We start from the raw sequence: 14,440 nt of genomic DNA on the forward strand, positions 1-14,440 counted from the left end.
AGAATTTTAGAGAATGTTCTTATAAAATTCTTTGCTTTACAATCTGTTTCAGTGCCATTCATTCAAAAAAGTCACCTTTTTTTTCAGGCAATGGACAAGTTTTCTCTCTGCTGCATCAACTGCAATCTATGTTTACATGTATTCCTTTTACTACTATTTTTTCAAAACAAAGTAAGTGGAGACATTTTCTCATTTTGTGTTTAGGAAACTAAAGCTGTTGTTTAAATACTAGAATGTAAGAACAAAAGGTCGGGTATAGGGAGTATAGTCAATGGTATTGTAATAATGTCGTGTGGTAACAGATGGTAGCCATACTTGTGAACACAGGATAACGCGTGAACTTGTTGAATCACTGTGTGTACGCCTGCAACTAATGTAACATTGTGTGTCAACTAACTATACTTCAACTCAAAAACAATTAAATAAGTAGTAGAATTTAAGGTCCTGTGTTGAAAGTAAAAGTGGATATACTATATATATATTTTTTTGTTTCATTTTAGGATGTATGGCTTATTTCAGACATCGTTTTACTTTGGATATATGGCGGTATTTAGCACAGCCTTGGGGATAATGTGTGGTAAGTTCTGAAGTTTTTGCAATATCATGAGTAAATTTTTGAGATTTTTAGAATCAGAAAAATGCAGTAATTGGATATTAAGAAATTACATTCTTTTGCGTGATCAGGAACAACAAAGTAGACTCAAGAATCTGATTTCAGCCCTTTTGACTATTCCTAAAAAACTTGTCACTGATTCCCTTTTGACTATTCCTCAAAAATTCATCATTGATTATTTTTTGATATTTTATTCGTAATAATTCTGTATAGCACTGTTTTCTTTACCACAGTTTTCGTTCACATTGAAGTTTGGTATTTTTTTAACTTAGGCTCATTGGAAAAGATTATGACGTAAACACATTAAAGTGTTGACTGAATGTTTGGAAGTTTCTAGGACTATTCATGGAGATACAGGGTCCAGGAGGTAGTATCTGGGTTATAAGTACACAACTTGGGAGTCTGCAGACTAGGCTTAAGTTCTGGCTGTGCCAGGTATGTTCTGTACCTTGATCCAATTCTGCAAGCTCTCCAAACTGTGTAAAATGAGGATAATACCACTGTTTTTTGGGTCTGTCACAATCTTCCATTAAATAGAAGAAGTAATAGTTATTACCATATGATAGAGTCTCTAGCATGTGTGAAACAGCTCTAGAAAATAAAGAACTTTTGGAAGTAGCATGATAAATAGAAAAGGAATGGACTTGAGAGCCTGAGAGACCCAAATGAATTTTCCATGCTGCTTTTTTTGTGGCCAGGGGAAGTCATATGGAGGTCTGTAAATCTCATGTTCTCATTGGTGAAAGGGGCATATCTTTCAGAGTAGTTATCTGTAATAGTATCATGTGTAAAGCACAAGTGTAATGCAGGTCTGCTATCAAGTATTAAGAGATAACCTGTTATGTTCGAGACACGGCAGGGAGTGGGAAGAGCTGGGGCTTTTGGGGGTCAGTCCTAGGTGCAAATCCTGGTGCCCCTTCTTAATACCCATGTTACTCTGAACAAATTATTTAACCTTTCTTCCTCAGCGTTTTCATTTGCAAAACAAAAGCAACACCTACCTCAAAGGGTTGTGATGAGGATTCAGTGATTAGATGTGGATAAACAGGTCGATGACTGATGCTCAGTGAGTGGTGGCTGCTGTGGTTACTATATTGACAAGAGCTAAAAATCCTTGGGCTTCCTTCTGTTCTGGGATTGTGTCTCTGCTTCTGTAGTTTGTTCAAGCTTCTACATGTTGTGTTTTTACCTCCAAACAATTTCATGAACAGTGGTACCTTAAGGAAAACGCATGCAAGTAACTTACTTTTTTTCTGGTTCAGGTTTTCACTTGATAAATGAGGCTAATTCCCTACTTACCTCATAAGGAATGATGCCAGGCTTAAGGACTAATCACTGTGGAAACATTTCCAGATAGTTTATAATTCATACCCTTCTCCTTTCTCTTTTATTTGCCGTTGATTTTTTTTTTTTTTTTTTTTTTTTTTTTTTTTTTTTTTTTTTGGTAATTCCACCCTTAGCTATAGAGTAAGCAATAGAATAAGGAAGATATGATAATCTTGTTAAAAGCTAGGTTCTGGTATGACATTTGTGGACCTCTGGTGTGCCAAGATTGCTTTCTTCCTCCGTCAAAAGAATCCATTCCAAAGATGGGTGGTTAACAGAGGCAGGGGGATTAGGGGCATGGGCAAAATGGGTGGAGGTGGTCAAAAGGTACAGACTTTCAGTTATAAGATGAGCAAGTTCTGGGCATGTATGGTGACTAAAGTTAACAATCCTGTCGTGTATTTTTGAAAGGTGCCAAGAGATTAGATCTTAAAAACTCTCATCACAAGAAAAAAATCATAATTATGTGAGGTGATGGATGTTAATCAAATTTATTGTGGAGGTGGGGCGCCTGGGTGGCTCAGTCGGTTAAGCATCCGACTTTGGCTCAGGTCACGATCTCATGATTTGTGGGTTCCAAGTCCTGCACTGGGCTCTGTGCTAACAGCTCAGAGCCTGGAGCCTGCTTTGGATTCTCTGTCTCCCTCTCTCTCTGCCCCTCCTCTGCTCACACTTTGTCTCTCTCTCTCAAATAATAAATAAACATTAAAAAAATTTAAAAAAATTTATTGTGGAGGTTATTTTTTACAACATACATACACACATATCAAACCACTACATTATACACCTTGAACAAAAACAAATGTTTTATGTCAACTAAAATCTGTCCCTTTTTTTTTTTTTTTTTTTTTTAATTTTTTTTTTTCAACATTTATTTATTTTTGGGACAGAGAGAGACAGAGCATGAACGGGGGAGGGGCAGAGAGAGAGGGAGACACAGAATCAGAAACAGGCTCCAGGCTCTGAGCCATCAGCCCAGAGCCCGACGCGGGGCTCGAACTCACGGACCGCGAGATCGTGACCTGGCTGAAGTCGGACGCTCAACCGACTGCGCCACCCAGGCGCCCCTGTCCCATTTTTATATAATCATGTACGTGATCATGGACACACGCGCGCACACACACAAACACATATGACATTGACTGTAAAGCAGTAAAACTAACTCCACAAGCCAGAAGGAGAGACAGTTGTTTGTATTATGGTCACATACTAAAGCTGCTGTGATAACCTTTCCTTGTGATACTTAATTAACCAACTTTGAGGGAAAGATGACTGAACTGAAAGGAACTGAAGGTTAAAACTAGCTATGTATCACATGGGAACATCCTTGTGTATCTCTAGGCAATCAGAAGTTTCCTTTAGTATTATTAGCCTGCCTTCTTTCAGAATGTTGTTCCTCAAATCCCTCTTTATTTAACCTGAGATCTTTCTTGATTATCACCAGTATGCACAATTCAGCATTGTGCTCTCCCTCTCTCTCAAAAATAAATAAACATTAAAAAAATTAATTAAAAAAAAGAATACATTTAGTATGTAGTTACGGGAAATTTTCAAGTATATACAAAAAAGGGACAATTATTTATATATATATAGGGAATCCCCACGTACCACCCAACATCAGTAATTATCAACTCATGGCCAGTCTTATCTTACTCATCTTCCCACTTTATCCCCCAAATTCTACAAAATAAATTATCACTATTTTCATTCAGTGATGTGTAGAATCATGGGATTATACAGAGGGTTAAGGTTTTTTTTTTCTTTCCCCTATATGTGATCTTAGGAAGACCTAGAGAGATAATATCTTGACATTTACAAAGAAAATGAATTTAGCTAGTTTTTTTAGTGCTTTTCCTGTTGAAATTTCATCTTTTGCTGAAAATCTGGGCACATTTATAGTTCCCTGCTGTTCTGGCAGTGTCCCAGCATTTATTCTTTAATGGGTTTGTGTGCCTTCGGTGCTAATCTGTTTTTTGGGGGGCAGGGGAAGCTGTTCAGATCAGCTGGTTAAAATGTCATCATAACACAAAAATTATATGTTTATCAAGTTATATTGCTAAAATGCTTTTTTGCAGTCAGTAATCGAAAGAAAAATATTTGTTTTTTTTTAACAGGAGAAAAATGACTTAAAGTAGAAATAATTAGATTGTTATAGTTTTCACATTTTGAGCATAGCATTTTTAGTTTTAAGGAAATTAAGTTTAAAAGTGTATCTCTTCTCAAGACATTTTCTTTTCTAGAGTGCATATTTAGTATCTTCCTTTTTATAAAGTCATATTTTTATAAGTTTATTCTTTTTTCTTTTTTTTTTTTTTAATTTTTTTTTTTTCCAACGTTTATTTATTTTTGGGACAGAGAGAGACAGAGCATGAACGGGGGAGGGGCAGAGAGAGAGGGAGACACAGAATCGGAAACAGGCTCCAGGCTCTGAGCCATCAGCCCAGAGCCTGACGCGGGGCTCGAACTCACGGACCGCGAGATCGTGACCTGGCTGAAGTCGGACGCTTAACCGACTGCGCCACCCAGGCACCCCAATTTATTCTTGAGATACTCATAAGATTAGGAAAAATGATTCTCTAGGTTGATACTAGTTTGCTTTTAAGCACATCTCTGCTCAGAGGGGAACAATGTTTTATAAGTCTGGAATATTAGATTTGGTTATTGGACTAGTGTTCTATTATGCCAGTTAAATTTGTGATTTCTAGTTAAAACTTTACAGATTTTTAACGTTTTAAGAATTCAGGTTTATATTTGCAAAAGATATTTTCCCTTACTTTGTAAGGACTTTTATAACTATTTCAAAATGAATTATCACTATTTTCAAGTGTACTGTAATTCATATTATAAAATAAATGTGTATTAATTGCAAAATTAGTTGGAAATAGGTTTGCTTTGTTACTTGGTGGGTTTTAAGAATGCTTTTAATGTAATGGGATGGATGCCTGGGTGGCTCAGTTGGTTAAGCATCTGACTTCGTCTCAGGTCATGATCTCATAGTTTGTGAGTTCGAGCTCCACATCAGGCTCTCTGCTGTCAGTGCAGAGCCCACTTTGGATCCTCTGTCTCCCTCTCTTTCTGCCCTTCCCTGCTTGTGTTCTCCCTCTGTCTCAAAAATAAATAAACATTAAAAAGAATTAATTTAAAAAATAATACATTTAGTATTCAGTTATGGGAAATTTTCAAATGTATACAAAAAGAGGGACAATTATATATATGTATATAAACACATATATATATACACATATACACACACACACACATATATATATATACACACATATATATAAATGAATTCACTATATATAGTGAATCTCCATGTACCACCTATCTTGTCTTACTCATATTCCCACTTTATCCCCCTTTTATTCTGATATGAATCTCGGACCATTGAACCATGGTTCTTAGTCCTTTCCTCAGAAAATCCCATCACTTCTTAACTTCCGTTAGGTGTCATATGATTTGGGGAACATGTTAAAATGGTTTAAATGACCTAGGATAATATATGCTCAAATTTTAAAAAGACATGCTTTTTTAAAACATTTAACAAATTTTTGTCCTTATCAAATTATTCTTGCTTTATAAGTGATGTATTTTAACTCATAGCTATTAATTAGACATGTAATAACTGATAATTCTAAAAATATCACATGAGGTCTAACTTGGTGTATAACAGTATCAGGTGATTTGCAAAACAAATGATACAACTTTAATAAATTCAGAGTGAATACTAACATAAAGATGTAATCTTGAAAAAAGACTAGCTTTCCAGAGCAGAGAGCATTTAGTATTTATAAGTGGTGGATACTGCTCTGTATGTATTTACTTCAAAACATCTTCTTTTATCTTTGCAGGAGCAATTGGTTACATGGGAACAAGTGCCTTTGTCCGAAAAATCTATACTAATGTGAAAATTGACTAGAGACCCAAGAAAACCTGGAACTTCGGATCAATCTCTCTTTCATGGGGTGGGACTTGCACAGCAAAAAAAGCGCAAGAAGAGATTTGGGCTTTCACACTGGGTACTTTGTGGGTCTCTCTTTCGTGGATGGCTTAACGTAACATCTGTTTCCATTGATCCTAGGTTCTTACTGACTGCTTTCTCCAACTGTTCACAGCAAATGCTTGGATTTTATGCAGTAGGCATTACTACAGTACATGGCTAATCTTCCCAAAAACTAGCTTATTAAAGATGAAATAGACCAGCTCTCTTCAGTGAAGAGGACAAATAGTTTATTTAAAGCATTTGTTCCAATAAAATAAATAGAGGGAAACTTGGATGCTAAAATTACATGAATAGAATCTTCCTGGCACTTAGTGTTTCCACATTATTGAAAAATGATGTTCCAGAAAGATTACTCTTTTCTCTTATTTTTACTGTCATCGTCAACCTGTTGTGGGACATTTTTATATATTGAATCTGGGTTCTTTTTTGACCTGTTTTTTTTCCCCTCAATTCAACTGCATCATTTTTTTTAAAAGAGAAAATTAAGAAATATTAAATCCTGCATGTAATATATCTGCTGTCATCTTAGTTGGACCAACTTCCCATTTATTTATCTTAAAACTTCAGTTCATTCTTAATTCCATCCAAAGAAGATACAGTCTGAAGATAGAGGTGTACTCTCTACAATGCAATTTACTGTACAGTTAGAAAGCAAAGTGTTAAATGGAGAAGATATTTGTTTTTATTAAACATTTTGAGATTTAGATAAACTACATTTTAACTGAATGTCTAAAGTGATTATCTTTTTCCTTCCCCCAGGTTAGTCTTACATCTTTTTTGGGTTTGAATGAAGGTTTTACATAAGAAATTATTAAAAACAAGGGGGGTGGGTAATAAATGTATATAACATTAAATAATGTATCGTAGGTGTAGATTCTCAAATGCATTTGGATGTACAGATTGACTACGGAGTACTTTTTTCTGATGATGATTGGTGTAGAAATGTGTGAATTTGGGTGGCTTTTTACATCTTGCCTACCACTGCATGAAACATTGGGGTTCCTTCAAAATGTGTGTGTCATACTTCCTTTGGGAGGGGGGATTGTTTTCTTCTGTTTCTTTTCTGAGACTCCTACAGGAGCTAAATTTGTAATTTAGAAACATTTAATTTTGTTAATCCTGTCTGGGGCACTTAAGTAACATCTAAAGCATTACTGCTTTAGAATGTTAAAATAAACTTTCCTGACCAAATTGTTTTGTGAAAATAGATGTGTTTGCAATTTGAAGATATCTTTTCAAAAGGCAATATTACTGAATGCAATTTTTTAATACACTGTAAACTATGCTTTTCTAATACAGGAGACCCACAGTTTAAAATCCCCAAACTTGCTTACATCTAGATCATCCAGTATAGTCATAAACTAAATCATAAGCCCTTTGAATTAAATTGTGGCACAAAAATCTGTTCAGGTTGATGTACTGTGTAAAGTGAGTATGGGGTAAAAGTGGTTAGCTTACTATTGGATGAGCAAATAAAGGTTACAGTTTTCTAAGAGAATTGATTTTAATTTTGAATACATCTTTCTGGAACTATCCATAATGTGAAGTTTTCCTAGAACCATTGAGTTTCTAGTTTAATAGTTTGCTATGCAAATGACCACCTAAAACAATACTGTATATTGGTATTTTTAGAAAGACTCAAAACCGCTGTATTTAAACTTTAATGTGAAACTCATGCCATTTATAGTTACATAAGATGTTTTCATTACAAAATATTTCTATAAATTGACTCTGCATCCTATAATGTGGTATGTAAGGACTATAAAGAGTGAAAAGTTTGATTTCTTACGTTTACATATGGCTGACCTGAACAAACAGGAATTTGATCAGAGGCTGTAGGTAAATCCTTCTTCAAGCCAAAATGTTATATTAAATACAATCTACCGGTTCTTCCATTTTCTCTTCCTTCTCACCTGCCTTGAAGATCTTATAAGAAAAGAAACTGAAAGTCAGTATTTAATGGCTTATGTAAGTTTTTACTACATGTACAGTACTTACAACAATGTATAGTCTTATCTGATGGAATATAAATTGGACAGCAAGCTTTTGTTTTAATAAAATGAAATTTGTTTCTCATGAATCTTGCAGGTAAGATGTAGGGATTTAAGAAAATGAGTGCTTTAGCTGCTTTCAGGTATACCAATTCTTTTTACTAAATTGAGCCCTATTTCAAGTTCTTTGGAATCTTCAGTGAAAAATAATTTTCTAATTTCTAAATATATTAAGAATGTCATTAAAAGGAATATAAATTTCCTTGAAAGTCCTTTAGAAAATTTGTTTTGGTTTATGCCTTCATGGAGGGGCTGGCTATATGTTTGTCTTGAAGAAGATGTAATCCATAAACAGTTTAGCTCCCTAGCTCTTGGTTATAGAGTAGTGAAATAGAATATTATTTAAGTTAATTAAAGGGTGAGGTTCTTACACTCCATTAATGCTGTGTATCTGTCTTTCATTTGTTTGCTCAACACTTTGAACACTATCAAAATCTAAGGGTAAACTTTTCTCCTTGTATCTATAAGCATGCTTCTGAAATTTAGCTACAGTGGTAATTAACATCATTATTCATCTATCCTTATATAAGGCCAGGATAAGGTGGAAATAGAACAGTTGGAGGTATGTAAAGTATTCTTTGGTATATCCTGTTGGGCTCCTAAATTGTACTGTGTTTGACAAATCAAGCCCCATCCTCTTAGAATTTATTATACTGTGATTGATATCTCAACTTAGTGAATGGTACCATTGGGTGTTTTCCATTGACAGTGGTTACAAAAGGTGGTTGCTGCAAATTCCAGTTCTTCCAAACTCCCATTTTATTTAGGGTTTAGCCACAGATTGTATTCAGTTTGTTAAAGCTTTTGTTTCCTAAATGGTTACTAGCCACCTTATGCCAAATGTCTTGCAAATAATATTCCTTTAAGATTTCTTGGATTTTTACAAATGTTAAAAAGAAAATAAATGTATTAATGTAATTTGTTCAGAAAAAGCTACATACTGAAGGGCTTCTGTATATGAATTCTAGGAAAGAAAAACCTATTTGTAATTTATACCCTGCAGTTCCATCTGGGTTTTAAGTTTAGATTTCAGCATGTCTTAGTGCTTCAGTCTATTGATTTATGGGAACATGTAATAAATAGGAGCAGTGACGTATGAAAATGCAAGTATTCATTAATGTTTTATATCTTCATAAAAATTCCATGGTTATGAAGCTGTATTTTTGCAATCAAGATGTTAAATAGATTGGAGAAGTGAAAATTTATAAAGATTGTTTGGAAGTGTGTCCAGAAATAGATGAGATTTAGAGGTAAGGTAGATCAGAAAACGAACATAGAGCTGTAGAAATTTTATAAGATTTAAATGCAGCATGAGGACTAACTCTAGTTCTCTCTTACGAGCGTCTTCTGAGAGCCGTCTGATTTGACAGTCTTATGGGAGCTGTAGATGGAATTGTGCAAGGACAAAAGTAAAACTTAAGTTCTTATTTTACTGTATCAGGAAATGGGAATAGAGGAACTGCCATGGAAGCGGCTTATGTATGAGTATAGGTGAGCTAGGCATGCAGGTAATTGACAAGGCAGAGTTTTGTGTATTTGCCCCAGTTCCTCAGTTTAGGTCATTTGAAAGTAAGATCTTAAGGCAAGGAACAACGAACATTGAATTCTGTTTTGAAGGATAACAGTATATGCGGAAAAGCAGTCCCACTTGGGCTTTTCATCTGTGTTAAATTTGAAGCTATAAATCCCCACAGAACACGGATAGTACCAGTTGGAAGGAAACAGTTATTGCTTGATGATTACTTCCATTTTGTACACACCTTTGGTTTGTGTAGGTTATATTCCAACTGGCTTTTTAGTACTAGATACCCAGTATATACTGTATCAAATACATTTGAGGTTCTAATCTAGTCTGTTAATCTAACTGAAGTTGAATTTTTAAAATAATAAAAAGTTAAATGTATTTTCCTTGGATGCTTTATTTCTTTCCTTCTTGAAACAAGTGAACCAAACATAGAGGATAACCCATTATTATCAGTATGCATATAAAGGGTTACTGATAGCCTTCCACAAACAGGAGTCAGCAAACTTTTGCTGTAAAGGGCAGATAGGAAATATGGAGGCTTTGAGAGCCAGACGCAACTACTCTACCTTTGTAGCACAACAGCCATAGTAGGCAGTCCATAAACCAATGAGCACGGCTGTTTTCCGGTATGACAATAAAAACAGCCAGTGGGCCACAGTTTGCTGACCCCTGAAATGAAGGATTTAAGATTTGATTTTTCTCCCAACTTCTTATTTTGAAAAAGAAACTAAATGTACAGAAAGTCGAAAGAATGGTACAATAAATAAGGTCTTTTAAAAAATTTTTTTCTTATATTATCATTCTTTTGACTTCTGGATACAAGCTGTGACTCCACTCAAACCCCACTACTCCCATGCCTGTCATTCTCCTGATTGATAATAAATTGTCTAGTCAAAGCATTGTCACATATGTTCCCTCACAACCATTCTGTGAAGCTGATAGGGTAGACCACTACATATTATAGAAAAAAAGCTAGAACAGCTAAAGAGTGTGTTGTTTTAGGCCTGAAGTAATCAAGAGCATGGTCCTGTTGTCTTGGCCGCTGTCACTGTAAAATGGGGACATTACCTTTCCAGTCTGTGGAGCAGATAATATAAGAAGACATCATGTTGAAAATGAGTGTTCTCTACCAAGGAAGAGGTTATTTTTATTGTGCTACATCAAAATCAGTGGTTAATTTCTCCAGGTCAATTTTACTTCTGTTTTTCATCTCCAGCTTTAGCTATTTAAATCCTTGTCAACATTCTTGGTTCTCTCCTCCCCCTGATTTTATTAGCTACCTCAGTCAATATGTGTACTTGACAAATTCCTGTTAGCCAAATAGTTTAAGTTGGTACAAATTTGGATTACTTTTGATCACTAATGAACACTTTGTGGTTGGAAAATTAGGAGGATAAAGGAATCTTATACAGCCAGCTTCTGCATTTCAAAGTGAGAACTTTTATTAAAGTTAATTTACAGTTTAACAGTGGAAAAAGGGGAAGTGTGCCTACAGTGGGACATGTGGAGTCAGTGGTGATACAGTCTAAACATTTTAAATTGTTTTCAAAGCTTTGCATGTTTAAGGTGATAACAGGTTCAGATTTACAAAATGGAGGAGACAGTTGTAGGGAGAAGTTGATGTAAGTCATTTTAACTGGCCAGTGTCATGGTTATTCTTAGTGGCTCAGTCTAAGCCACTAAGATTATGGGACTTAACCTTGAAGGTCATTGACGGGAAGGGAGGGTCTAGAGAGTGAAACATGGAAGGTGATTCCAAGTTGGAGTTGGTTATAGACCAGTAGGGGAGGACAGACAGAAATAGGTAAGTGTCATAAGTGTGGTAGCTATTATATAATAGGTGTTGGCACGAGGATGCAGGCTGTGTGGTTATCAAGTTGTCCCCGCAGAGACCTGGAGGTGTGAAGCAGCAAGGCCCTGTTAGGGTGACTGCAAGGTGCTCACTGCAACAAGAATGGAGGGTGGGCAGCCAGAGGTGGCAGGAGCCAAAGGAAGGCCTGAAGGTGGATGGTAAGGTGTGGTGTGCCTGAGTTCGGGTAAAGATTTTGGAGAAGGGCCACAAGGGATTTTAAACAGCTGCTAAAAATTGTAACATTTTTAATAACCTCCAAAGAAAAAGGTGCCTTCTGGGTGGTCGGTGATGTAGGTGAAGGAATGAGCCACCAGATAAGAGTGCTGCTTTATTCTGGAGGTTCTCTCCTTGCCCTGGAGGAGATGGTGTTGATGTGTAGTGGCCTACAATGGCAAAATGAGCAAGTGGCCTGTGTGGAGTAGCTGAGGCTAAAACTTGGGGGTTGGGGAGGGGTTTGAGAGCTGCTGCAAGAGAACTGGATTGCTCTGGGTGTACAGAAGTAGAACGAGCTGGGTGGAGGACAGACATCTGACTCAAAAGGGGGGGGGGGTGCGCAGGAACTTGTATCCACTTGGAGGTTTTCCACAGGACCAGAGCTATGGGGGAGGAAACCCACAAATAATTAGGAATGTGACCATGCAACTAAGCTGGGCAGCTTTAGCTTATTGTAAAACCTTTTATTCCCAATCTACCGCTAGTTTTCCCATGGGATTTAAGTTTAAAAGTATGTATATTTTAAAAATTGTGTGAACCCAGATTAGAGTTTAATCTATAAAAGTAGTGAGTGAGGTCAGGAACTATAGAACTGAGAACAATTAACCATCCCTTTTCAGTTGTTCCTATCTAACCTTTCAATACTGTGATTCAAATGTTCTGTTGCTAGTTGTTGGTTGACAGCCATAGGCGCATCATGACAAGGCTTCTGACCTAAAACTGTGCGGCAGGCCCATCCAGGAGCACCAGTGTCTTCAAACTATTTGGACTGGGAGTGTTGGTGAGGAGACCTGTTAGCTACTCACCGGGTGGGGATTAGAAGCAATAAAAGCTCACAGCCTCAGGGCCTGCACAAGAGGTCTCCTGGAATGTCTACTTTCCAGAGGAATTCCTGCTAATGGGGAAGCCAGTTGGCTGTTTGCCTAGTGCCATCTGGAGACCTGGAAGTGTCACAGAAGTTTGTGAGGCTTCTTAGATGTTGACTTTGTGGACTCGTCTATTGACAAGTGCTGACCTTCACTGTGTTGGGAGCATGGAACAATGGCATTGGGTTTGACTCCTTCCAGCATTCAGGCAGAAATGCCATTCAACCCCTTCCCACACCTATTGCCTGTTTAATGCCCACTTGGCCTTCTCTGCCATTTGGTGGCATCCGTTCCTCCCAAATGTCTTCCACTTGTGAGTTCCTAACTAGATCTTCTTGGCCAATCTGGCTCCTCTCTGTGTGTGCCCATTTGATGATGAAGCAGGGTCAACTTGGATTTCTTTTTTAAGGGCAAAGACAAAATATCCAAGAGCCCGCATACAGTGGTTCATTTCTAAACCTTTACTGGTTTGAAGGACTTGTAATCCCAGTTAATAGATAAGAAGGCAGGTTACCATAATGCAAGAAATTCATAGTCCTGTATAAAGCCCGGCTCTGGGCTCCCTGTCAGCTATTTTGCCATTAGTGGCTGTGAAAACCTCAAAGGAAGTTGAGTTTTTTTTTTTTTTTTTTTTTTTTTTTTTTTTTTTTTTTGCTCGCAGTGAGGTTCTACTGGGTGTGATGCTGAAAAATCTTTCCACATTGGTGTGTTTTACTTCTTGATTAGGGCAATTTTGCTTGCATAAAAAGGTCTTTGAAATGCCTCATGATAATAGTACCTTATATGTCTATAAATCACAATGGCTCAGTTCTGACAGTTTTTTTACATTTAAGGTATAACGTGGCATTGAGTTTCAAATATCTCTTGATTATTCTCCTAAATTATTTGGGCATATGTTTTTAATTGGCAAAAAAATAACCAGACTTCAGGAGTTGGTCATTTTTATTCCATCAAGTTAATGGTGAGTGGCTTATTTAATAAAAACATGTCAGTAATTCAACACAAATAGCACGTACAGCTGTTCATTTGTCAATCTTTTTGCCTGTATGAAGCATCTTAAACTGTTTTGCTAAAGGATAGGGTCACCAAGAGGGGAAATCTGTCATTTTGAATAATTCTTCCCCCAAGGCACCCGTATCACCAGCCGCTACTGTTAGGTGAGGTGGGGTGCCGCAGCAAGCGCCCGTCATGGCCGGACGAGGGATGTTGAAAAAGCTGAGAGAATCGCAATCTGCGATTTTTTTTTTACCCCCTCTGAGCTGAAAGCTCCCGGACAGAAGATTAACTTCATTCTTACAGAGAAACGATTGTCCGAAAGCACCCAGCCAGTTGGTAGCGACGCGGACCGCTCACATCGGGTTCCTGTGCTCGGAGCCTTAACCGCCGCTGCCTGCCTTCGCCCACGTGTGTGCATCGGGGAGTTGTAAAGTGAGTTGTGAGGCTAAAACGAGGCGGGAAGTCCAGCCTCGATCGTCAGAAGCAGCGTTCTCCGGGGCCGGAGGCCGCGGTGGCGTCCGGAGAAGGGCGCCCTCGGCTCGGTGGGAGCTCGGCGGGCCCCGGGCCCTTGCCTTCAGCATCCTCACCTCGCTCCCCTTCCTCCGAAGTTGCGGAGGTGCCGGGAAGAGGAGGGGCCTCGCCTCGGGCGCCCGAGTGATTGGCTGCCCGGGGCCCCTGGCGAGGGCTGTGTGGTCCAGCCCGGGTGGAGAGGGGCGGAGCGGCCACTGCTCCAACCACCGCCACCACCGCCACAGTCGCAGCCGCCGCAGCCTCGGCCGCCGGGCAAGTAGCTCTGAGCGGCGGCTTGCTGGGCGCCCCGACGCGGACCCGGGCGCCGCGCTCTGCTCGCTCCGCGCCCGAGCCATGCCGGGCAGCCGCGCGTAATTTCCGTGCCCCGGCCGCCGCCGACCTGACCCTGTGCACGGTCCCTGGCCCGAGCCGAGCTTTCCGTGCACGCAAGCAACTCCCTCGGTCTCCGCCGGCCCCTCGCAACC

General features: G+C 38.4%; 1 protein-coding gene across 1 annotated transcript in view; it reads left to right on the forward strand.

Moving 5' to 3' along the window:
• Positions 1–9,896, forward strand: part of TM9SF3 (transmembrane 9 superfamily member 3) — a 69,016-nt gene extending 59,120 nt beyond the window's left edge. Inside the window, exons 13-15 of the mRNA XM_030334135.1 lie at positions 88–171; positions 501–577; positions 5,791–9,896. Of these exons, the coding sequence (XP_030189995.1) occupies positions 88–171; positions 501–577; positions 5,791–5,858 (229 nt within the window). The 3' untranslated portion in view covers positions 5,859–9,896. The remainder of the gene's footprint in view (positions 1–87; positions 172–500; positions 578–5,790) is intronic.
• The last annotated feature ends 4,544 nt before the right edge of the window (positions 9,897–14,440 follow it).

The sequence above is a fragment of the Lynx canadensis genome, chromosome D2, assembly GCF_007474595.2.
Source record: "Lynx canadensis isolate LIC74 chromosome D2, mLynCan4.pri.v2, whole genome shotgun sequence".
NCBI classification, from domain to species: Eukaryota; Metazoa; Chordata; class Mammalia; order Carnivora; family Felidae; genus Lynx; species Lynx canadensis.